Source organism: Natator depressus, chromosome 1 (assembly GCF_965152275.1).
Source record: "Natator depressus isolate rNatDep1 chromosome 1, rNatDep2.hap1, whole genome shotgun sequence".
Taxonomy (NCBI): Eukaryota; Metazoa; Chordata; order Testudines; family Cheloniidae; genus Natator; species Natator depressus.
The window spans coordinates 48550186-48575565 of record NC_134234.1 but is presented as its reverse complement, the minus strand read 5'-3'; the positions used below and the strand labels follow the sequence as shown (position 1 = coordinate 48575565).

General features: G+C 42.9%; 1 protein-coding gene across 3 annotated transcripts in view; it reads right to left on the bottom strand.

The window, feature by feature from the left end:
• The window catches only part of PDS5B (PDS5 cohesin associated factor B), a 265363-nt gene that overhangs the window by 83282 nt on the left and 156701 nt on the right, over nucleotides 1-25380 (bottom strand). For all 3 annotated transcript variants that reach the window (XM_074959450.1, XM_074959431.1, XM_074959440.1), the window contains exons 13-17: nucleotides 24526-24639; nucleotides 22382-22463; nucleotides 16242-16290; nucleotides 14522-14661; nucleotides 14330-14445 (exon numbers count right to left, since the gene is read on the bottom strand). In XM_074959450.1, coding sequence (XP_074815551.1) covers nucleotides 14330-14445; nucleotides 14522-14661; nucleotides 16242-16290; nucleotides 22382-22463; nucleotides 24526-24639 — 501 coding nt within the window. The remainder of the gene's footprint in view (nucleotides 1-14329; nucleotides 14446-14521; nucleotides 14662-16241; nucleotides 16291-22381; nucleotides 22464-24525; nucleotides 24640-25380) is intronic.

Below are 25380 nucleotides of genomic sequence, written 5' to 3'. Positions count from 1 at the left end.
AAAGATGACAGATACTGTAAAATTGGAAGTAATGCTTGATTGCTCTTCCTTGCATTACACTTGAAGGGGAGCTGTGATTGCCAGACTAGACATGTTTGGCAATGCAGAGGCAGCTGCTCAGAGAGACACTCCTGAAAAATATTGTACGTAATCCCTGGGTTCGCTCTCGCAGAAAGGGAGTTTAGGATGACATTTTTTCAAAAACTCAAAATTTTCCTGTTTCCTGACTAGGCCTAGTCAAAACATCCGCACAAACATATTACTTCTGGTCGCTCTTAAAAACATATTTGAATTGAAGATGGAGCTGGCAGCAACAGCTATACTTAAGCAGCAGCAACTTCACGTTGCTAAGATGTAGCCATGGTGGTGTGCAAAATGGACTTCCATTTTGAACGATCCCTTGCAAATACTTCTTCCTTCAGCAAGAGTTAGTATGGAAGAGTTTAGGTTTAAACCCCTCATAATTGCATCTTCCAACATCATTTCTGGTTCGCTTCGTACTCTACTTCCTTCAACCTTAGCTCTAGAAACCTTCTGTAAAAGTGTACCTTCTTCTACGTGTTGGACATGACCCAACCACTGCAGTTGTCTTTTTCTCAGCTGGTTCAAGACTGCAACTTGTTGGGATCACCTAAGTATCTCCTTGTTTATGATTAAATTGAACCGACGGATGTTAATCACAGGACTGGAAGGGACCTCCAGAGGTCATCTAGTCCAATCCCCTGCACTCATGGCAGGACTAAGTATAATCTAGACCATTCCTGACAGGTGTTTGTCCAACCTGTTCATAAAAATCTCCAATGATGGAGATTCCACAACCTCCCTAGGCAATTTATTCTAGTGCTTAACCACCCTGACAGTTAGGAAGTTTTTCCTAATGTCCAATTTAAACCTTCCTCGCTGTAATTTAAGCCCATTGCTTCTTGTCCTGTCCTCAGAGGTTAAGAACAATTTTTCTCCCTCCTCCTTGTAACAACCTTTTATGTACTTGAAAACTCTTATGTCCCCTCTCAGTCTTCTCTTTTCCAGACTAAACAAACCAAATTTTTAACAACTTCCCTCATAGGTCATGTTCTCTAGACTTTTAATCATTTTTGTTGCTCTTCTCTGGACTTTCTCCAATTTGTCCACCTCTTTCCTGAAATGTGGTGCCCAGAACTGGACACAATACTCCAGTTGAGGCCTAATCAGCACAGAGTAGAGCAGAAAAGAACATTACCTTTTCCGTAACTGGTTTTCGAGATATGTTGCTCATGTCTATTCCACAATAGGTGTGCATGCTCGCCACGTGCACCGGTGCCAGAAGTTTTCCCCCTAGCAGTACCTGTAAGGGGGAGCCCCCCTCACGACCCCTGGAGTGGCATCTGCCTGGCGCAGTATAAGGGGAGCTGCACCCTCCCCCCACCCTCAGTTCCTTCTTGCCAGACAACTCTGACAGAGGGAAAGGAGAGTGGGATGTGGAACAGACATGAGGAACACATCTCGAAGAACACCAGTTACGGAAAAGGTAACTGTCTTTTCTTCTTTGAGTGATTGCTCATGTGTATTCCACAATAGGTGATTCCAAGCTATATCAATTGGAAGTGGGTAGGAGTTCACAAGTTCCCAGGACAGAGGACAGCCCTGATGAACCCAGGGTCATCCCTGGTTTGGGAGACGATCGCATAGTGCAAGGTGAACGTCTGAACCGAAGACCACGTGGCGGCCCTACAAATGTCCTGGATGGGGATGTGGGCCACGAAGGCAGCAGAAGAGGCCTGCGCCCGAGTCAAGTGTGCCCTTACAATGGTGGCGGGGGGACACCTGCCAGCTCATAGCAGGAGCGGATGCAAGAAGTGATCCTACTGGAAAGCCACTGAGTGGAAATCCGCTGGCCCCTCGCACGCTCCGCCGAGGCAACAAACAGTTGCGAGGACTTCCTGAACGGCTTGGTCCGCTCGAGGTAGAAAGCCAGAGCCCGCCACACAGCGAGTGTGTAGAGACAGTGCTCCTCACTGGACACGTGACGCTTGAGGGCAGAGGACTGATAGAAAAATGCCCTGACCCATGTGGTAGGTGGAGACCACCTTCGCGAGGAATGCGGGGTGCAGGTGGAGCTGGACCTTGTCCTTATAAAAGACCGTGTATGGCGGCTCAGAGGTCAGGGCCCTGAGCTCCGAGACTCGCCTGGCCGATGTGATTGCAACCAGGAAGGCCACCTTCCACGAGAGGAGAGACCAGGAGCATGTGGCCAGCGGTTCAAAAGGGGGCCCCGTGAAACGAGCCAACACCAGGTTTAGGTCCCACTGCGAAAAAGACGGTCCAAACCCTTAAGGAACCGGCCAGTCATAGCATGGGAAAATACTGCGTGCCCTTGCACCGGCGGATGGAAGGCCCATTAGGCTGCCAGGTGCACCTTGACTGACGAGGGCGCCAGGCCCTGGGCCCTCAGGCAGAGGAGGTAATCAAGAATAAGCTGGATCGGGGCAGCAACGGGGTGACACCCTGGTCCGCCTCCCACCTAGAGAACCGGGACCACTTGGCCAAGTAAGTGCAGTGAGTGGAGGGCCGTCTACTTTTGAGGAGGACGCGCTGAGCCTATTCTGAGCACACCCTTTCCTCTCCGCCTAACCACTGACCAGCCACGCCATGAGGTGAAGAACCGCTAGGCTGGGATGAAGGCAGCGGCCCTGGTTCTGAGAGAGCAGGTCCGGGCGGAGTGGCAACGGCCACGGTGGAGCTACCACCAGGCCCGTGAGGGTCCCGTACCAATGCTGCCTGGGCCATGCCAGGACAATCAGGAGGACCTGGGCCTTGCCCGTCTTTATCCTCTCCAGGACCCTGCTGATTAGAGGGAACGGGGGAAAGGCGTAGAGAGGCTGGCCTGACCAGGACAGGAGAAAGGCATTGGAGATAGTGCCCCTCCCCAGGCTCCCCCTGGAGCAGAACCAGGGGCATTGCTGGTTCTGCCGAGTCGTGAATAGGTCCACCTGGGGAGTTCCCCACCTGAGGAAGAGCTGGTGGGCCACTTCCAGGTGAAGGGACCACTCGTGTTGCGAGGGAAAAATCCCCGCTCAAGCGATCTGCCCTCTCATTCCGGGCGCCCAGTAGGTGGAAGGCCTTCAGGTGGATGTCGTGGGCTATATAGATGTCCCGCAGCCTGAGGGCTTCATGGCAGAAGGCAGAGGATCAGGCCCCGCCTTGCCTGTTGATATAGAACATCAAGGCTGTGTTGTCCTTGAGGACCCTGACTAACTTGCCCTCCAGGTGTGGGTGGAAGGCCATGCACGCCAGCCACACCACCCTGAGCTCCTTGACATTTATATGTAGGGTCAGGTCTTGAGCCGACCACAGGCCTTGGGTCTGAAAGTTCTCCACATGGCCCCCCCAACCCAAGTCCAATGCATCGGACACCAGCTCCAACGACGGGGCCCTGTCCCTGAATGAAACCCTTTGGAGCATATTGTTTGGGGCGGATCATGATGGTAGGGAGGTGATCACAGAGTCCAGCGCTGTGAGGACCTTGTCCATCCTGTCCGAGGTCTGGGAGAACTTAGAGGCCAACCAGAGCTAGAGGGGCCTCATCCTGAGTCTGGCGTGATGGACCACATATGTGCATGCCGACATGTGACTCAAGAGTTGCAGGCAAACCATTGTCACTGGGAACCTTGTGACTGAGTCGATGAGACCTTTCAGGGTCTCTAATCTGTGTGGCAGGAGAGAGACCCTGGCCGATACTGCGTCCAGGAGCATCCCGATAAACTCTATGTTTTGGACTGGGACTAACGTGGAGGTGGTGTTGTTTACCAACAGGCCCAAGGCAGTGCACATGGACACAAGGAGCGCCACGTGATCCCTCACCTGCAACCGGGAGGTGCCCTTGACAAGCCAATCGTCCAGATAGGGAAATATCTGGACCCCCCGCTATCTGAGGTAGGCTACTACAACCAACATGCATTTTGTAAACACCCTGGGGGCAATAACAGACCAAACGGGAGGACCAGGAATTGGTAATGATTCTGTCCCACCATGAAACGGAGGAAGTGCCTGTGCCCCTCTAATATGTGGATGTAGAAGTACGCGTCCTACAGATCGAGGGCAGCATACCAGTCCCCGGGATCCAGAGAGGGGATGATGGAGGCCAGGGAGACCATGCGGAACTTGAGTTTTACCATGTACTGGCTCAGACCTCACAGGTCGAGGATGAGTCTGAGTCCCCCTTTGGCCTTTGGGATAAGGAAATAGCGGGAGTAATACCCCATGCCCATGAACTCCTCGGGCACCACCTCTATCGCTCCTAGTCCCAGGAGCCACCCCACCTCCTGCTCGAGCAGAGCTTCATGGGAGGGTTCCCCCAAGAGGGATGGGGATGGGGGGTGGTTGGGCGGGGAGGAAGTAAACTGGAGGGTGTAACCCTGGGAGATGGTGTTGAGGACCCATCGGTCCAAGGTTAGCCGCAACCATTTCGGGAGGAAAGCACACAACCGGTTGGAGAAAGGTAGCTTTATTGGTGGTGGATCCCTGGTAAGGACTGGCAGGGTACCCCCGAGCATCCCGTCAAAAATGCCTTTTCCCTGCCTGTTTGCCCTTGGAGGACCCAGGCTGGGGGGCAGGCCGAGACTGCCTCTGGGGGAGTCTCTTATAGTCCAGCTGCTTCTTATGGGCGGCCTCATACTTCAGGAGGGCGGCCTGGGCAGGAGTCTGCTGCGGCGTGAACTTCGGTTTTGCTGGAGCCAGGACATAGAGGCCCAGAGTCTGGAGGGTCGTGCGGGAGTCCTTCATGCCATGCAGCCTTGTATCTGTTTCCTCCACAAACAGAGCCTTCCTGTCAAACGGGAGATTCTGCATGGAAGCCTGTGCCTTGCTGGACAGCCCAGAGAGCAAGAGCCATGACATCCATCTCATGGACACCGCAGAGGCCACTGATCGTGCGGCCGTGTCTACAGCATCCGAGGCTGCCTCCGAGAGTCTTTGTTCTTTGGGGTCAGGGCTGGCTGACCCTGCCATTCCCTGTGGTTGACTGACTCGACCACCAACGAGTTGGGTGCCTGGTGGGTATACAGGTACTCATGACCTTCAGTGGATACAAAGTACTTGCGTTCCACCTTTTTAGAGATGGGGGCCAACGAGGCCGGTGTTTGCCACAGGGCATTTGAAATCTTAGCCACCCCTTCATGAAGAGGCAAGGCCACCCTACCCGGTCGCTCCCCGCCATGGGTACTACTAGGGGAAAAACTTCCGGCACCGGTGCACATGGCGAGCACGCACACCTATTGTGGAATACACATGAGCAATCACTCGCAGAAGAATAATTACTTCTCATGTCTTGCTAACAGTCCTGCTAATACATCCCAGAATGATGTATGCTTTTTTTTACAACTGTGTTACACTGCTGACTCATATTTAGCTTATGATCCACTTTATTTAGCTTATGATCCCTTCCTAGGTGGTCATTTCCCATTCTGTATGTGTGCAACTGATTATTCCTTCCTAAGTGCAGTACTCCGCATTGGTCCCTAGTGAATTTCATCCTATTTACTTCAGTCCATTTCTCCAATTTATCCAGATCATTTTGAATTTTAATACTATCCTCCAAAGGACTTGGTATCGTCCGCAAAACTTTATAAGTGTACTCTCTATGCCATTATCTAAATCATTGATGAAGATATTGAACAGAACCAGACCCAGAACTGATCCCTGCGGGGCCCCACTCATTATGCCCTTCCAACATGACTGTGAACCACCAATGATTACTCTCTGGGAACAGTTTTCCAACCAGTTATGCACCCACCTTACAGTGTCTCCATCTAGGTTGCATTTCCCTAGTTTGTTCATGAGTATGTCATGAGAAACAGTATCAAAAGCTTTACTAAAGTCAAGATATACCACGTCTAATGCTTCCCCCCATCCACAAGGCTTGTTATTCTGTCAAAGAAAGCTGTCAGGTTGGTTTGAGACGATTTGTTCTTGAAAAATCCATGCTGACTGTTACTTATCACCTTATCTTCTAGATGTTTGAAAAACTGATTGCTTAATTATTTGCTCCATTATCTTTCCAGGTACAGAAGTTAAGCTGACTAGTCTGTAATTCTCCGGATTGTCCTTATTTCCCTTTGCATAGACTGGCATTGTATTTGCCCTTTTCCAGTCTTCCGGAATCTCTCCCGCCTTCCATGACTTTTCAAAGATAAATCGCTAATAGATCAGATATCTCCTCAGTCAGCTCCTTGAATATTCTAGGATGCATTTCATCAGGCCCCGGTGACTTGAAGACATCTAACTTGCCTTTTTTTCCCTGCCTGTCCTTCCTGAAGAAGCTGTTCCCTTCTATACCAATATTCCAGTAATGCACGTTATTGCACCAAGTCAATATGTGATGCCAACTATATCATAGTTGTGTTTATTTACTAGCATTTTGAGTTTTCCTGATTATTCCTCATACTTCTCACATTAGTATACAGACATCTAAGATATTGATTTGATTTCCTCTCCCCCACTCCCACCCCAGATCTGTCTGGTCTCTCCCTTATACCTGCTGTAACAGACCCTTCTCCCACATCTCCATGTTTTTTACTTACCTATGGGCTTTGTTCATCTGCCCCCTTCGAACCTAGTTTAAAACCCTCCTCAGGAGGTTAGCCAGTCTACATCCAAATATGCTCTTCCCCTTCCTCGATAGGTGGACCCTATCTCTGCTTAGCAGTCCTTCTTCCTGGAACAGCATCTCGTTGACAAGGAAGCCAAAGCCCTCCTGGCAACACCATCCTCACAGCCAGGCATTCACCTCCAGGATGCATCTGTCTCCAGTGGGGCCCCAACCTTTGATTGGAAGGATCAAAGAGACCACCACCTGCACTCCAACTCCTTCACCCTTACTCCAAGAGCCCTGTAGCCACCTCTGATCTGCTGAGGATCATACCTTGCAGTATCATTAATGCCCACATGGATGAATAGCATGGGGTAGTAGTCAGAGGGCCGGATGATCCACGACAATCCCTCCATAAACATCTCAGATACGGGCCCCTGGCAGGCAGCATACTTCCCACAATGCCATGTCAGAGCTAGATGGGTGCCTCTGTCCACCTCAGAAGAGAGTCACCAACCACCACTACCCAATGTTTCCTCCTGGGAGTGGTGGCTGTGATCCTCCCAACTTGTGGGTACATGGCTTCTCCTCCTGCACCTTTGGGGGTGATTCCTCATCACTCATTGCCAGACCAGCATATTGGTTTTCCATCACCATGGTGGGTGGGTTGGGAGTAGGGGTGGAGCACTGCCTGCTGCCAGAAGTAACCAGCAGCCAGTGTCCTTCCTGTGACAGAACCATATCCTCTTCCCCCAGTGGTGTGACAGCAGTCCTCTGTAGCTGGATAGCTTCCTCAGCCTTGGATGCCTCCATATAAATATTCTCGAGGAATTCCTCGTGGGCATGGATGCTCCTCAGCCTAGCCACCTCCTCCTGTAGCTCTCCCACATGCTTCCTGAGAGATTCCACCAGGAGGCACCTTTCACACTGGATGATCCCCCCAGCCTGTCAGTGGGAAACGCAGACCACAGTCTCTGCAAGTCCACACCAGGATCTGGGTAGAGGCATCCATGGTTAGGTTGTCTTGTGGATACAGGCGCAGGCGGAGGAGACAGGAGCAGCATTGGCACTGGTGATGAGGCCCTTCCTAACTACAGTGATATTATGTCTCCCTCCCACAAAGTCCCTCTCAAACTTCTAAAACGCCCTAACTTTTAACAATGAAAACAGTTTAGTTTCCTCACTTCAGCTGTTTTTAACAGACATGTTTCTGCTCCATATAACAGCTCTCATCACTATCATGTTGAACACCTATATTTTAGTTGTCACCCAGACATCCCACAAACCAAACAGAAGCCTTTGAAAACTCTGAAAGAGGAGGTTACTTCCTGTAACTGGAGGTTCTTCGAGATGTGTGGTCCCTATTTGGATTCCAGATGTGGGGGTGCATGCGCATCATGCACCAGAGCTGTAACTGTTTGTAGTAGTGCCCACTGACCCGCACAATGACCGTGAGTCGGCCGCGTGGTGCGTTGACGCGCCTCCAGGTCCCTCTTACCAGCAAGCAACAGAACCTGCAGTAGAGGGGATGGAAGGTGGATACTGGAATCCAAATAGGGACCACAAATCTTGAACCACCTCCAATTATAGCAAGTAATCTCCTCTGTCTTCGAGTGATGGTCCCTATTTGGATTCCAGACGTGGATGAGCAGCAAGCAGTGCTCAGAGTGGAGGTGGGTGCGAGGACTCACAAGAAGTCATAGGTTGTAACACACAGTGTGGCTCACTGTCGCATCTGCCACCGCTGCTGGGATGATGGCATAGTGAGCAGTAAAGGTGTGGATGGAGGACCACATGGCTGCTTTACAAATGTCTTGACACAGCATCTCTGCGAGAAAGGCCAACATGGTGACATGCACCCAATGAGAGTACAGTGTGCCGTGACTCCCACTGATCTCAGGTTCTGCACTTTTTCACAGCTCTTCCAGCATTAGCTGCAGTTGGTAAGTAGGCTCTCCAAATAAGGAAATATAATTTGCATACTCTAGATCCGCTAAAGATGCATTTTTAATTTTACAGCTGTACTTTGATGTCAGTCAGCTTTGCTATCACATGGTGTATCAGAACGTTAAACAACATAGGAAAAACACATCCTCCAGGTGTACTCCTGGTTCTACTGAAAACCAGTCTGTAATACAAACATTTAGCTGTGTGAGGGTCAATGGATCACTATACAGTTTCTCTACTAGGGACAGTAAGTCCTCAGACGCCCCATACTGGCAGAACAGTATCCACAGTGCTCACTGATGCAGCAAAAGTGGCTGCAAAGTCTACAAATGTGATGCCACTTCCTGTTGTCACTTTAGTTGTTTTTCAATAACATTCTGCAGAGCATATATAGCATGGATTGTAGATTGACCTGTATGGAAACCATACTGGTTGTCCCTCATTTTTGGGTTCAGACACTATTCCAGTCAATTTAGTAGACACCTTCCTTGGGACTGACAGCAGTGTTATTCCCCTATAATTTGAGCAAGATGATTTTTTCCTTTTTTTGAAAAAAAAGTAATGATGCAGATCCTTTTCCAATCTTCTGAAATATTACTGGTTTCTCAAACTTAAGATAACTCTTTGAAGCCAGTGAACTAAATCTGAGCCTCCACTCTTTAGCAAATCTGATGAAATATTGTCAAGACCAGCTGCTTGCTTTTCTTAACTGCTTGACTGCAAGTGTCATGTTCTTTAATGTCACCTGTTTTCTAGAGTGTTCATTAAGATATAGTTTACACCATACTAATTATGATAATTCTGATAGGCCCCTGACTGCTTGCTCAAGACATTTCTTTTTCCTCTATTGCCCATTTCCTCCTCTCATCACTGACACAAGAGAAAGTTACTCATCTTGTGCAGTAAAGGAGGTTCTTCAAGATGTGTGTGTCCCTGTGAGTGCTCCACTTTAGGTGTCCGTGCATCCCTGTGCTTGTAATCACAGATGTATGGTAGCAGTGCCCGATTGGGTTGCACTTGCGCGGTCTCTGTCTTGTGCTGCTTCACGTGGTTAACTGGCAGTGTGCGACCAACCCCCCCCCCGACCACCCCCACCCCCTGTGTTCTCTCTCTACTGCAGAGCTTAGTACTAAACTCCGAAGTAAAGGGGAGGAGGAAGGGTAATGGAGCACTCACATCTCAAAGAATGTCCTTTACTGCACAAGGTGAGTAACTTTCTCCTCTTCTTCGAGTGATATCCCCATGGGTGGTCCACTTCGGTGACTTCAGAGCAGTGCCCTCTGGTGGAAGGAGAGAGTTGAAGTCATAGCAGATGACAGCACAGTGTGACTGAACAGCGTATCGGAAGATGCATGTTGTTACAAAGCATAATGCTGGGTAAATGCATGGGGTGAGGCCCAGGTTGTAGCACTACAGATTTCCGTGATGGGAACATTGTTAAGAAACAATATAGAGGCTAATAGGGCTCTGGTACAATGTGTGTGGATCCCCATAGGGGGCTGTCGGTCATGCCAGAAATAAAGTTTTATGCAGTCTGATATCCATTTGGATAGCCATTGTTTGGATATGGTGTTGCCTTTTGATCATTTGGCGATTGCGACTAACAGTTTTGGAGACTTGCAAGAAGATTTTGTTCCGTCAGTGTAGAAGGCTATAGCCCTGCGGACATCCAAGGAGCGTAATCTCGACTGTCATCTATCCACATGTGGTTTTGGGAAAAGTGTTGGGAAGTGGATTGTTTGGTTGAGGTGAAAGGATGAAGCAACTTTAGGCAGAAACTTGGGATGTAGTCTGAGGCAGTGGTTCTCAAAGCCGGTCTGCCGCTTGTTCAGGGGAAGCCCCTGGCGGGCCGGACGAGTTTGTTTACCTGCCACATCCGCAGGTTTGGTCGACTGCGGCTCCCACTGGCCGCGGTTCGCTGCTCCAGGCCAATAGGGGCTGTGGGAAGGGCAGCCAGCATGTCCCTTGGCCTGCACTGCTTCCTGCAGCCCCCACTGGCCTGGAGCGGCAAACCGCGGCCATTGGGAGCCGCGATCGGTCGAACCTGCAGACGCGGCAGGTAAACAAACCGGTCCAGCCCGCCAGGGGCTTTCCCTGAACAAGCGGCGGACCGGCTTTGAGAACCACTGGTCTGAGGGATACTTTATCTTTGAAAATGATTATTTAAGGTGGGTCAGCCATGAGAGTTCCCAGTTCTGCCACCCTCCTGGTAGATATAAATGGCCACTAGGAATGCAACCTTCATGGAAAGGTGTAGCAGGGAGCTTGTAGCCATGCGCTCAAACAGATGGGGGTGAGGGTGTGGAGGACTCAGTTGAGGTCCCATGGTGGGTCAGGATTTCGAACTTTCGGGTAGGAATTAGAGAGGCCCTTAAGAAAGCATTTAGTAAGCGGGTGTGTAAAAGAGAATCCATCTACTTTGTGATGGAACACCGTGATAGCCCATCTGTTTTAGTTCTAGCAAGTAGTCTAGAATGAGAGGTAAGGGGGCTGACATGTGTGGCCTGTTTGCATTGGCACCATGAGTCGAATCACCTCCACTTATGTATGTGAGTCAGGTAGTCGTCCTCCAGCTGTTTAACAAGATGTTTTGTATTTTTGCGGAACATGTCATTTCAAATCCTGAGAGCCATGCAGTAACCACGCTTTGAGATGGAAGTCTTTGGGGATCCGGATGGATGACGTCTTGCAATAGCAGCCAAGGTAGAAGTAGGTGTATACGTGGTTAACAGACTGCTATGTGGAGAAGGTAAGGATACCATGTCTGTTGCGACCATGTGGGGGCTATTAAGATCACTCTGGATCTGTCTTGTCTGATCTTGTGAAGCACGTGGACTAAGATGGGGTTGGGACGGAAGGCATATAGGAGGTGAGCGTTCCACTTGATGAGGAAGGCATCATCCAGAGTGTGTGGACCGAGTCCTGCCCTGGGGGCATTTGGTATTTTGTACAGTTGCAAAAAGATCTATTGTTGGAAATCCCCAAGTCCAAAAAAATGTTTAGGAGTACACATATACTAAACTCCCACATCGGAGTGTGACTAGAGTGCATGATGTCCACAGTAGGTGACATCATTAGCAGAAGAGGTGTCGAGGTACTCGGTACCGACCGTTTAGTCGTGTCCGGTGGTATCGCGGCATGGGGTTTCATTTTCCCCTTGGTGCCTGTGTCCGAGCTCGGTTGCTTGACGGCTTTGATTTTCTTGGTACCAATGGTGCCGGAAGGTGCCACTGTTCCGGCTGTTGACATGGCGGTGTGGTCGGCACTGGGAGTGTTTGCCCATTAGCGGAGTGCCTTTTCTTGGCCAACTCCAATGTTGGGGATGTGGTAACCTGGGTTTTTTGCTGCCTTCTGAGCAGGCTGATTGGGAGCCCGGGCAATGGAAGGAGAGCCCTTGTCAGAGGCTGCATTTGGCAATTTCTGGCCAGGTGGGGTGCGTACCTCAGGCTCATACGCTGGGCAGACACACTTCTCCATGAAGAGAAGTTTAAGTTGGAGCTCTCTTGCCTTTCTGGTGCTTTCAGATTGTGACAGTGTGAGCACTTCTGCGGTATGTGTCTTGCTCAGACACCGGACATACTGAGAGTACCCGTCAGAGAGAGATAGAAAGCCTGCACGTACTGCAGCATTTGGAACCTGGGGAGTCAGGCATGCCCCTAAGGGAGCATACTCTCTCCATAAGGGAGCAGGGCATGAATACTGTGCTGCAGTGGTGGAAAAAAAGAAACCTACAGCCCTCCCTATGAGGAGAAAATAAAAATTGTTTTTGAACAAAAAAGGACAGGGATAAAGTATTAACAACTAACTATTCTAATTGAAAACTATGCCAGGTATTCTCACCAGGCTTTTACTGAAAGCCCCTGAAAATCGTTCAGAAATTTCAGGAGAAAAAGCACAGCAAAACAATATATTTTTCCCCATGTCAAAAAATTCTTACAACCATTTCTTTCATAAAACTCTAGCACCTGCATGTTTTGGAACAGGCAATCTGAAGTTTGGCAAGAGAGTCACTCTGGAGGCAGTGAAGTGCTTTTATGTTGACTCTGAAAATTTGAAGAAACCTGGCCAAGTCTGAGAACTGCCACTTCCACATGCTCAGAGGATTGCAGGTAAATTCTCTGAACATTCTGTTGGCACCAAGCATCCTTCACACCAGGGTTGCAGAGACTGCTGGGCTGGTCTACACTAAAGCTGTAAGTTGACCTAAGAGACGCTACTTCAGTTACGAAAGTTACGTAACTGAAGTCAACGTAATTTAGGTCGACTTACAGCAGTGTCTACACTGCACTGTGTCTACAGGAGACGCTCTCCTGCTAACTTCTACCTCTCAGTGACATGGAGTACAGATGTTGATGGGAGAGCACTCTGCCATTGACTTAGCTTGTCTTCACCAGACGCGCTAAATTGACACAACAGCACTGATTGCAGCAGTGCTGATTTATCCATAAACATAGACAAGCCCTGAGAATGGCTTTTCCTGCAATTACTTATCAAGCACCAAAACTGACAACAGGGAGATAGTCTCTCCTGTACTCTCGATACCCTGTGCTAGCACCCAGACAGCATGAAGGAGGAAAAGAAAGCAGTCTGTCTCAAATGAAGAGGGGTGAGGAGCAGAGGGGAGCCAAAACCAGGCTGTCTTGCAAATAACTGTGCTATCCGCTGACAAAGCCTACTACTGCTACCAGTTATTCCATTAGGACAAGTAGTAAAGGTCTGTGATGTGAATCTAAAGGCCCCAAGCCTGCTAATAACCCACATAGAGCTCAATATGGTTACCAATTATAGAATTATAGGTTATAGAATTCTGTTTGTTCAGTTTGCCTTCTAAAAGAAATTAGGAAATTGCATACAAAAACCAACTACCTCAAAAGACTGTTAAGGTTGAAAAGTAAACACTCAAAAGTTACGAATTGGGAGAATTAAGACAGTCTGTACAATCTTAGTTCTGCATTTCTTTGTGCCTCAATATTATGATAGATTTCAATTACACGATCATATACTGATCTTTCCACAGGACCCTTGCCTTATTCAGTGCACAAGACACATGGTGATCAGGGAATGAATTAGGGTTGTGTAGTGACTGAGACTGCAGGACTCCTACTTCCTTTGTTGCAGAAGTTGGAAAGTATGTACAGAATGAGGCAGGTGAATGTGGGAAAAGGAAGTTCAATTGATATGTCTAGTGAGCTGTAGCTCACGAAAGCTTATGCTCAAATAAATTTGTTAGTCTCTAAGGTGCCACAAGTATTCCTTTTGTTTTTGCAAATACAGACTAACACGGCTGCTACTCTGAAAGAAATATTACTGTTTGTAATGAACTACATGAATATTATTACAGTTAATTAAAATGTGCATGTTTTCTATTGCTTTTATGATTGTTCATACTTACAATATGACAGGTTTTTTGGAATGGACATACAATTAACTGGTTCTAATAATTACAAAGAAAACAAGAAATCCAATCCAACTTTTCCACTCTTTTCAGGTAGGTTGATTCTAAAATAATCTTTTCAGGACCTGTCCAGAGACTGAGATAAGACCATGCGGGGAACAAAGATTTTGGTGTAGATTTTTAAATGGAATAATTTCAGTGGTTCAGCTGTTTTCAATGCTGAATGAAATGGAAAAAGTAAACAAACAGTACAAATGCTGAAAAATTTAATTTAAAACAGTTTTAATCTATGATGTTACTAATAATAGATACAATAATACAGTATCTAAAAATACTTTAATCTGATTGTGTCTTGTTGACAAGCCACTATTTACATCTCAAAGCTTCGATTAGTTTATCTGCAACCCAATCAAAATACATACCTGATTGATTCTGTATCAATGTGCACAGGGGCTATCCTCTCCAGAAGAAACTTAATCATTTCCAGGAAAGGGTTTGTAGGTTGTTTGGGATTGCCCAACTTCTTTGTAATTTCTCGCTGCAATATATATTTGAAATAGGTTAATAACCAATTTAGTTACCAAAACATCAAATATTCTGAAAGCTATTCTTACCACACATCCTTCAGCCTGCTTGCAAGAACATGATGGGCTAACAAGCATTTCTAACTGGTTTCTTATTTTCTCATCATCTTCCAGAACTTGTGTGAACTTCTTCATGAAATCCTGAGCCTTACCAGGATCTGGCAAGTTTCCTTTAAATATTAAAAATCTTCAAATTAGTACCAACTTGGCAAATTTTAATTTTTAAGCAAATGTTTACTTGCTTGATAAAAGCACTGAAGAGGAAAAACAGAATGAAGCCTCATATTTCACACTGCTGATTTTAACTACAATGTCCATTTCTAAAACTCTTCCCCCTGTGCTCTCAGCCTCCTCTCTTTGCTTCCCTCATCGAGCCCACACCAGACAGCTCCCTCTCCTTGCTGCCGCCTGAGGCTTCTCTATTCTGCTGGTAATACAAAGAGCTAGGGCAGAAATGGTGATGGGCCAGCATTTGACCTATAGAAACTTTATTACTAGGGAGATGTAGATCAGGAACAACACAGCAAGGCTGGTACTTACTAAAAATACAAAATGTATTTACACAAATTGATCTTATCCAATTTACATATCACTTACATATAAACATGGAGCCTCACACTGCCATTTTAACAAAGTTACTTTTCCACTAGCCCTATACTTTATGACGAGATCTTTATTGTCGAAAAAAGTTTGAGAAGCCCTTCCTTAGACAGTAAATAGAAGATTACTGAACATAAATAAAAAAAATAAAACCCCCCAGTCTTTTAGCAATGGCAGCATTTAATACTAATCAGCATACTTTTTCTGCTGGTACATTAAGGAATGGGTGACAACGACAACAAGGGTAGAAGACCAATACATGCCTGTTAAAGCTAATAATAAGCAATCTTTCTTAGACAATTTCATACAAAAATATTTATTCTAAAAATTACATAACTTAGAACTGAAGGAAACAAGAAGTTACAAACTGACCATCCCTCCTACCATGGAGGAAAAAAAGATTCAGGAGAAGGCTAAAGGCAAACAATAGAAACTTCTATCATGTGCTAAATTCTTTCACAAATGGCACACTTTATGTGAAGCCTTTGTTATTTGAACCAGCTTGGATAAAACTAATTCATGATTTAAGATAAATTTAAAAAATAATTTTAAACTAAAATTTTTATTTTATGTTTATGTTCTCCAATTCTTTACTTTCTTATCATGTTTCTTTAACTAGTTTCCTTTTGGAAGAATTTCAGATTTTACATAAAGGTTCGCTCTTGTACAAAGTCTCACATTTATAATGATCATCTACACCAAAAAACAAGTCCCTTTGGTTCATGAACATCTGTTGTGGTCAGAACACACATTTCAATACAAAACTTAAGCAGACAGCCAGTGTTAAATCTGCAGCCAACATCACCTTCTAATATATTTTGTGTGCTACTATAAATGCTGCAGGACAAGTTGTTTACTTGTGTCATCCATATTCATCTGACTATTTTACTGTAATCTCTAGAAATGTTGTCAAAGTGTGAGAAAGAATATCAGTACCATGTAACTAGTTCTGTGATTTGAGACTCTGTACTATTTTATAAGTAATAGTGTTTTTCTGTTGCCTTGATGATCCCTCTCATTGAAAAAACAAAGTAAAATGCAAAGTTTGCTGTAAAAAGTTTACAGGCTAATGTACCAAATATTTGAAAACCAGGAAACATCATATTTCAATTCTAATTTTTAACAGCATAAAATATTTAATCAGACTTACTTGTAATGACCATCACTTTTGAGAATATAGCTTTACTGCTGGCATCTGTCTGAAAATCACAAAATAAGAAAAATCTGTTTGAAGTGAAGACTTGACATTTTATGCTAGCAAATGGAGACAGTGTGAGCACAATTCTGTAAGGCTATATAATCAGAACCAGACTTATTACTAATGCTGGGTAATACCCCAGTATATTAAATGTAAAAAAATGATATCAGTATTAGATGTTTAATCACAAAGTCAAAGTTTAAAGTTTTAATTTAACAGTACTACAGCCTCGTGGCATATTATGGATATATTTAGAGAATCATTTAATAGTTTAACTAGTAATAAAAATATTTTATGAACAATGAAAATGAGCTGTTTGTATGAGAAACATTACATTTAATTACCTTTTGTATTTAAATCTAATCTTAACACTGCATTCACAATTTTTTGCATTTTATTATCTTAGGGATTTTGTTTGTTTTTAACTGCTTCTAAAATAAACAAATAGTAGATAAATAACCTCAGCTGAAGTTTGTTTCTCACTACAATGAATGAAGCACATTCATACCATAAGCTGTCACACTGTTTAACTGAAGGGGTTTTTTTTGTTGTGTGTTTTTGCGAGGCAGAGGAACAAGAGTGACTAACAGTACAGCAACACAACTGTAAAAGCAACCATCAACACCACCTGCAATAGCAAGGAGTAGAAATGTATTTCTGGAGGACTATGCTATTTGTATTTTACTGAGACATTTACAATCCCCTTCACACTAAACGTCCCAATAACTACAAATGAGTATGTCATACCTAGCAGAAAAAATGTGCATGTGAGGTCAGAAAAGGAGAATGCAGTTTTTCATTCACTAATGACTCAAATGTTGGAGGAGGACTTTAAACTCCACATGCAGGTATTTCACACTAAGAACTTTGCTAGGTATGAGGAGTGAGGGAGAGAAAGGAGAATGTTTCAGAAATTCAAGAGCATATAAATCTACCAGGCAACTATTAGTTATTCCAATAAGGACATTTTTCCTTATCTGTAATTCTGGTTTCTGGAACATTAAAAAATGCATCCATTGACTTCTTCCTGTAGGTGTCACTCCTCTAGGCAGTTAAACCAATTACCAGACAACCTCTTCCTTCTTAGCTGCACTCTATGAGGTTCTACAGTTTGGAATTTTCCATAGCACTCACACTCAACTTTTTAAAAAAATATGAGAAAACTAACATTGAATAATATTCCCACCCACAAAATGGGGATAATACTTAATCATCCTTCTAAAGTGTTTTGAGATCTATGAATGAAAATTTAAGTATTATTCTCAGACATTTGACTACTTAATTCTGGTGTCAAAAAGTGGGTTGGGTTTGTTGCAGAATCTCAAATGGACAGTTGCAAAAACCTGGATTTACAAGTAGAGGAAATCTATACATCTGCTCCTATCCATTCTCAAATCTGCAGCAATACACTAAAGTAGCAGGTCTACTGGCTCTTCAGTCATAATGGGAACACTTCTGTTGCATGGTTCCAGCTCCCAGTTCTCTTCTAGCAGAGACTGACCATCCCGATGCCAAATTATGAAGCCTGTAATGCCTTGCAAAGGTATGCAAGGAGAACTTTCAGTTTCAGCTTTAAAACAGCCATGGCTCTGACATTTTGAGCTCTGAGAAGAAAGCGTTTGATATTTGAAGTGATCAACACTAAGTTACAATTAAGCTGAAAAATTCTTTCCCCCCACTCCCCACACGCACACACCCTTTTTGGGTAAGTCCTTTTACTGCAGGCAAAATTAGCAGCCAAAGTAAACAACCCTAAAAGCTGAGGACAACTTATGAAACTTAAAAGTAATCATCTCAGAAATAAGTCTTACCTTACAAGAAAAACTTCCCCAAAGAAACACTTAACTACAGGATGAGACAAAGGCCTCAGCCTTATCCTTAATAGGTTCTAGTCAAGAAATTATGTTTAAAGGGTATTAAGGAAAAGACCAAGCTCCAGACCTGTTTGTAGAAAGTCTAAAAACCATTTTTGAGGGGATAGGGGAAGAACTGGAGGCAAGGGAGGAAAATCATGCCCAGGCAAATTTCACTTTTTTGCATTCTTTCAGGGGAAATCTTTCCTAATACCAAACAAAGCCAGGAAACCAAGCTACATAGGCCTTGGAGATAACAAAATATCTACCTAATAGGGCAATTTTGACCATTGTGTATCTTTTACTGAGTGGCCAGAGAGGTTGAAGTGTTCTCCTACCGGTTTTTGAATGTTATGATTCCTGATGTCAGTGGCACTGCTATGGGTACCCGCATGGCCCCACAGTATGCTAACATTTTTATGGCTGACTTAGAACAACGCTTCCTTAGCTCTTGTCCCTTAACGCCCCTACTCTACTTGCGCTACATTGATGACATCATCATCATCTGGACCCATGGAAAAGAAGCCCTTGAGGAATTCCGTCATGATTTCAACAATTTCCATCCCACCATCAACCTCAGCCTCGACCAATCCACACAAGTGGTCCATTTCCTGGACACTACTATGCTAATAAGCGATGGTCACATAAACACCACCCTATATCGGAAACCTACTGACTGCTATACTTACCTATAGGCCTCCAGCTTCCATCCAGGACACACCCCACGATCCATTGTCTATAGCCAAGCTCTAAGATATAACCGCATTTGCTCCAATCCCTCAGACAGAGACAAACACCTAAAAGATCTCTATCAAGCATTCTTAAAACTACAGTACCCACCTGCTGAAGTGAAAACACTTTGACAGATTGACAGAGCCAGAAGAGTACCCAGAAGTCACCTACTACAGGACAGGCCCAACAAGGAAAATAACAGAACGCCACTAGCTGTCACTTCAGCCCCCAACTAAAACCTCTCCAGCACATCAAAGATTTACAACCTATCCTGAAAAACGATCCCTCACTCTCACAGATCTTGGGAGACAGACCAGTCCTCGCTTACAGACAGCCCCCCCAACCTGAAGCAAATACTCTCCAGCAACCACACACTGCACACCAAAAACACTAACCCAGGAACCCATCCTTGCAACAAAGCCCGATGCCAACTCTGTCCACATATTTATTCAAGTGACACCATCATAGGACCTAATCACATTAGCCATGCCATCGGGGGCTCATTCACCTGCACATCTACCAATGTGATATATGCCAGCAATGCCTCTCTGCCGTGTACATTGGCCAAACCGGACAGTCTTTACGCAAAAAAATAAATGGACACAAAGCTGACATCAGGAATCATAACATTCAAAAACCAGTAGGAGAACACTTCAACCTCTCTGGCCACTCAGTAAAAGATTTAAGGGTGGCAATTTTGCAACAGAAAAGCTTCAAAAACAGACTCCAACTAGAAACTGCTGAGCTTGAATAAATATGCAAACTAGACACCATTAACTTGGGCTTGAATAGAGACTGGGAGTGGCTGGGTCACTACACATATTGAATTTATTTCCCCATGTTAAGTATCCTCACACCTTCTTGTCAAGTGTCTAAATGGGCCATCTTGATTATCACTACAAAACTTTTTTTCTCCTGCTGATAACAGCTCACCTTAATTAATTAGCCTCTTACAGTTTGTATGGCAACTTCCACCTTCTCTATATGTATGTATATATATTCTTACTGTATGTTCCATTCTATGCATCTGATCAAGTGGGCTGTAGCCCACAAAAGCTTATGCTCTAATAAATCTGTTAGTCTCTAAGGTGCCACAAGTACTCTTGTTCTTTTTGTGGATACCGACTAACACGGCTGCGACTCTGAAACCTGTCAAAATTCCATATGGTGACAACTGAAAAGTTAAGTATGCAGAGAAGGGCAATTAGGGAATAGCCAATAAGGAGAAATACTTGATCATTATCAAAGAGAATTTATGAACACTATTTGATAGTTGAATGGATTAAGAATTGTTTATTTGGAAGTTTTTCCTAGTATGAAATTCTTTTTCTAGCACTTTTTCCAGAGACTAATTAAGCCTACAGCACTCCAGTAAAAATATTTCTTACATCAGAAGAGTATGGAACTGATGACCACATATGAACACAAATATTTCAGTATCACCACAAATCTATTTTTAAAATAGAGTATTCGTGGAAGCCTTCACTAAAACTTCAGTTTTAATATTATGGTGTTATGTCACACCAGTCTGATGCCAAAATTGATGACAAAGCACTCATTTTCAGGTAGATATAAATTTCCAAAATAACACTCTTTCAACTGAAATTTCTCAGACATTGAGGATATTTGAAAGTTTGATAAAATCAGGGCTTTGGAGCTGTGCTCCAGCTCCGCTCCAGCTAAAGGCAAAAACCTGCAGCTCTACTGCTCCGGGCTCCGCTCCAAAGCCCTGGATAAAATTCAGGCTATTGTTGAGAAAAATTACGACAAACAAAATAAATGATGTTTTTCACCAGTCAGGAAATTTTACAAAATGTCTTTTTGCATTTTACAAAATGATCCAAAACCGAAGTTTATTTTTCAAACTTGTAATGGTCTTATTTCAAAAAGTACTAGTCCTCAATGAAAAATAACTGAAGGATTAAGTAACAAGCATGCAAAAATTATAGTGTGCCTGAATGTACTAATAAATAATTGAGTTTACAATTGGAATGTAACTGTGATAATTTTTTTTTAAATAAAGCAACAAAATGGGGAAAACAATTTTTTTTTATATTTAACTGCATACGTACTATATAAGTATTGCACCATAAATCATTTAACGCTGTGTTATGGCTGAGATATCAGATTAGACTGATTCCCTCTGCAAACATAACTTGGCTCCTGGCCGCCTATAACATCATAGTTGTAAGAAATAGGAAAGACCTATTGGATCATAAAGTTCATTTATTTGCAAGAGCAGGGCACAGCACTGCAGAGGACATATTAGATAATATACTGATACATGTAGAAATACATGAGCAACAGGGAGAGAATGCAATTACAGTTTCAGTGAAAATAGTAACTGGATCTCTTGTTATGTCTCCAAAATCTCAAAGGTAACACTGCATATTAACATTTTTGCTTTCACCTGTATATACAATGTACACTTATTGCACTGTAATACCTAAATGTTGTCATTGCTCATGTTTCCTCAACACTACACACCATTTGTTTAAAAGTTAATGGGAAACACCAGATTAACTTTGTGACACTGATGTTGCCCAAAATCAGAAATTATTTTCAAAGCTTTAACAGAAAAATCTTGTAACAAATTCACATATTTCAACATATGCTGGGACTGGACAACAGGGGATGAATCATTAGATAATTGCTCTGTTCATACCCTTTGAAGCACCTGGCATTGACCCCTTCAGAAGATACGACACTGGGCTTTTTTATTTATATTTATTTACACACACACACACACACACACACACACACACACACGGGTGTGTAAAATTCTCCTATGCAGTTAGGTGTCAAGCAAAACACTGATTTTACAGAATTTTACATTAAGTTGTAGAAATAAAATTTATTATTCAATATTTATATGTAATAAACATTTATTAGGAGATAAAAATTTATATGACAACGATAGAAAAAAATACACTTAACTAACTGAATTGTCTGTCTTTGGAATAACCAAATTTCCAACAACTTGCAGAAAGAAAATATAAAATGAACTCTGTCAGGATAATTAATATACTTTTTTTTTTAAACTGTTAAATAATTTAATAATGAAAAATAAAATAAGTTTTTAACATTTGTGTACTTCCTTGTACTTCACTCAGTTTGGCCATCAGAAATAGATCGTTCAGTTTCAATTTCTAATTCTCCAGCCCTGATACATTCCTGCAAAATGTGGCTTTTAAATACTGGTATTTAAATAAAAACAAAATCTCTTTTTAATACTTTTTTACATTTTCCAACTAGCTACAAAAAGCCACCTCCTACGACAGACACACACACACACACTTTGCTATCTCATAAATAGTCTGACTAAATTTTATTTGGGTTTCCAAAAGATTTCACATCTGTCACTGAAAATAAGCATAGCAAGTTTCAGCTCGCAAGTAATAGGTTCTGGACATAAATTAACAGCGTGTCCCTTTAAGTAGAGCCATAAGGGATATACACACAAAATAATTCAAGAAGGAACTAGAATACCTGTAGAGTTTAACTTACTTTGGGCTGTTTAATTAAGTCGACCAAGTCCTTTACCTGGTGTCGTAGCAGATTTTGACATTTCCACATTTCATTCAATGCTCTGAAGTGGGGAAAAAAAAAATTAATTGACAGAAGCTGCTACTCATTGACATGCCTGTAAACATATAATATACCAAGTGACTTCAACTCCCATTAACTTCAATGAAACTTGAGGTGCTGAGCATCTTCCAGGGTTTGCTCAACTAGTCACAAGTTCAAACTATAAATAAAATTGTTTCCCGTGTGGTATGACATTTAATTGCTTGTCTTTTATTTTAAAGGTTCTACTAGTATACCTGTAGAGTTTAACTTCCGATTATTTCACCTTTAAAAAGGGTGGTACAAGTCATATGTCTCCTCTACAAAGAGTTCTTATTTGAACAAGTCTGAGCTCAGTGTCCTAAATACTTTGAAACATGGTAGGTTACAGCAGATAATTAAAAGTCCATTGGCTTAAAGCAGTATCTTTCTACGAGCTGCCTTTTTTTATTTGCAGGAGCAGCAACTTGACAAAGAGACCAGACTGGACTTGTTAGAAGCATCTTAGAAATATTATATAAAGGAACAAAATCAAATGTCTACCCCAAAGGCAAATAACCTACATTTTAAAAAATCCTCTAATCACAGCATCCTTTTGAAATACAAAAAAAATCACCAAATTTTACACAGTTCATTGTTGATAAAAATGCATTTTTTAAACTTTTAAAATATACTAAGGCTTAGTTTTTAAAATACGTATTGCTACAGCTTTATGAACCTCTACAGAAAAACAGCAGCAGCAAAAGCAAAATGAAGATTTTTTTGTCACTGCCCAAAATAAATACTGGAAAAGCAATTCTTTCTACTCTTAAGATAGCTATTTATTTATTTATTTCACTACAACAAAGCTTTAAGGACAACTATGCCACAATATTTTAACTTAAACCATGTAACAGTTCTTACCATAATGCTAAAGAAAGAACATCTTTTGAGCTTTTTTTTTTTTTTAAATTGTTCTTGACCACGTTAAATACATGCTACAGCAACGCAGCACTATCAAAAGATCAAGACAAAATGACAAGTGTGGCGGCTTTAGCCATCAACTTACGCAGCACTTAAAAGCTTTCATTTGGAAATACTTATGTTTCTGTCCTTAGAGTGGCAAAAATAACCTACCAAATGTAAACCAAATAGAATACATATTTTTCCTGAGTTTGCAGGCATGGAGCTCCAGTGTCACTGCAATGCTCATGATCAAACAGCAGCACAGTGAAATTAACAACACTCTTGGTCAGCTTCTGAACCCTGGAGGCAGCAGTGAAACTATCAATAATCATGTCCAATTCATGCTTCTGCTTGGGAGAGCGATGAACAGCAGCAGACGCAAGCTCTGCAGTTACCAAAAGCAGGTGCTACAGGGAAAGGGTTGAATAACAGACTACTTTCCACACTTTCCCCTTTGAGCAGCCAGGAGGCTGAAGGCGGGGTAGAATAATGGAGACCAAACTGCCAAATATGATCCAGAAACAGCACTCCTACCTCCCCATTTCCAGCAGCTATAAAGGATATGGTGCTCTTGCTTCTCACCAGGGATTTGTTCCTGAGCACACCTTTCATATCTATTTATGATTAGTGGGTTTAGTCACCTCATTAGGAGGTGTTTCAAAAATTCTTCAAGCCCTGAATTAAAATAAATATATACATACATACATACATACATACATACATACACACACACACACACACACTTTAGCACTGTATGTTTATTGATAATTTATTAAAAGGATTTGTCCACTACGGCCTGAACCATCTACAGGTTTTCCAACATTTATGCAAAGTAGTGGTAATACTTTGTACTAATACAGTGCTTTACAACGGAATATCATTTTTACAAATGAAGCAGCTCTGGCACAGACACATTAGATGACTTGCCTAAGATCACTTAATTGGAGGCAGAGATTGGTTTAGAACCCAGGCCTCTTAATTCCCCAACTAGTGCTAACTCCCAAGACAGACCAATGGGGCTCTATCCAGGTTCATTAGGATCCCTCTATTAAATATTCTCTATAAAGTAACCCTGTCAATCCTCTTAGTGCTGCAAAGGTAAAATATATTCAAGTTCATATTTATTATATGAAACATACTTCACAGCATTTGAGTCCAGTGTTGCATAAAGGTAATATAAACATTTCATTCGTTCATTTGTTTCCAAATTGTGAGGGACCATATACTGAGCAAAGATGCGTTCAACAAGCAATCTGAAAGAGAATATTAAGAAGGAACTTTAGCTATAATGCAGCAAGGTGGTTCTAAATTCAAATTACTAAAACATTCACTTAAAAATTCTCAGAACAACAGTCAGTGGTAGGTTTACACAAGAAGATGGATGCTGTTTAGAAATCTGAAAGCAAGCCACTTAATTCCCATTAATGGTCTCAAGTAGAACTTGATCACAACAGAGCTAAAAGTTATAATAACCCTACTATCAGAGTCTGACACAAAAAAGACTATGATTACTAGACCCAAGTGTATTGGAATTTGGGTATGAATCTAAGTATTTAGAGATTATTTTAGATCAGAAAACTGGAATTAGTAGGCTTTTTCCAAGTGAGGGAGTTTAGAGGATGGAAGCTTTTACCACATGGGTAAAGTCCTCTCAGGGTCATCTGACATTGCATGTGTTTGATTCTATTGTATATATTTTTAAAGTTTATATGTCTCTACAACAAAGCAAACAACTTTTTGAACACTAACATGAGATGAGTGAGAAACAAAAAAACTAGAGTAATTCTACTCCACTGAAGCAATATTTCTGAGTTTAAAAAAATGGAACACAATTTGGCAGTGTCCATTCAAGAACACAAGTTGACCTATTATATATATAAGGATAAAATATATTTTTTCCGTTTGTCATCATTTAACAATCAGAAAATAAATTCAAGTTACAAAGCTAGGCAACCTGTATATAACAAGTCTCTAATTTTCAAAACCGAGTAAAC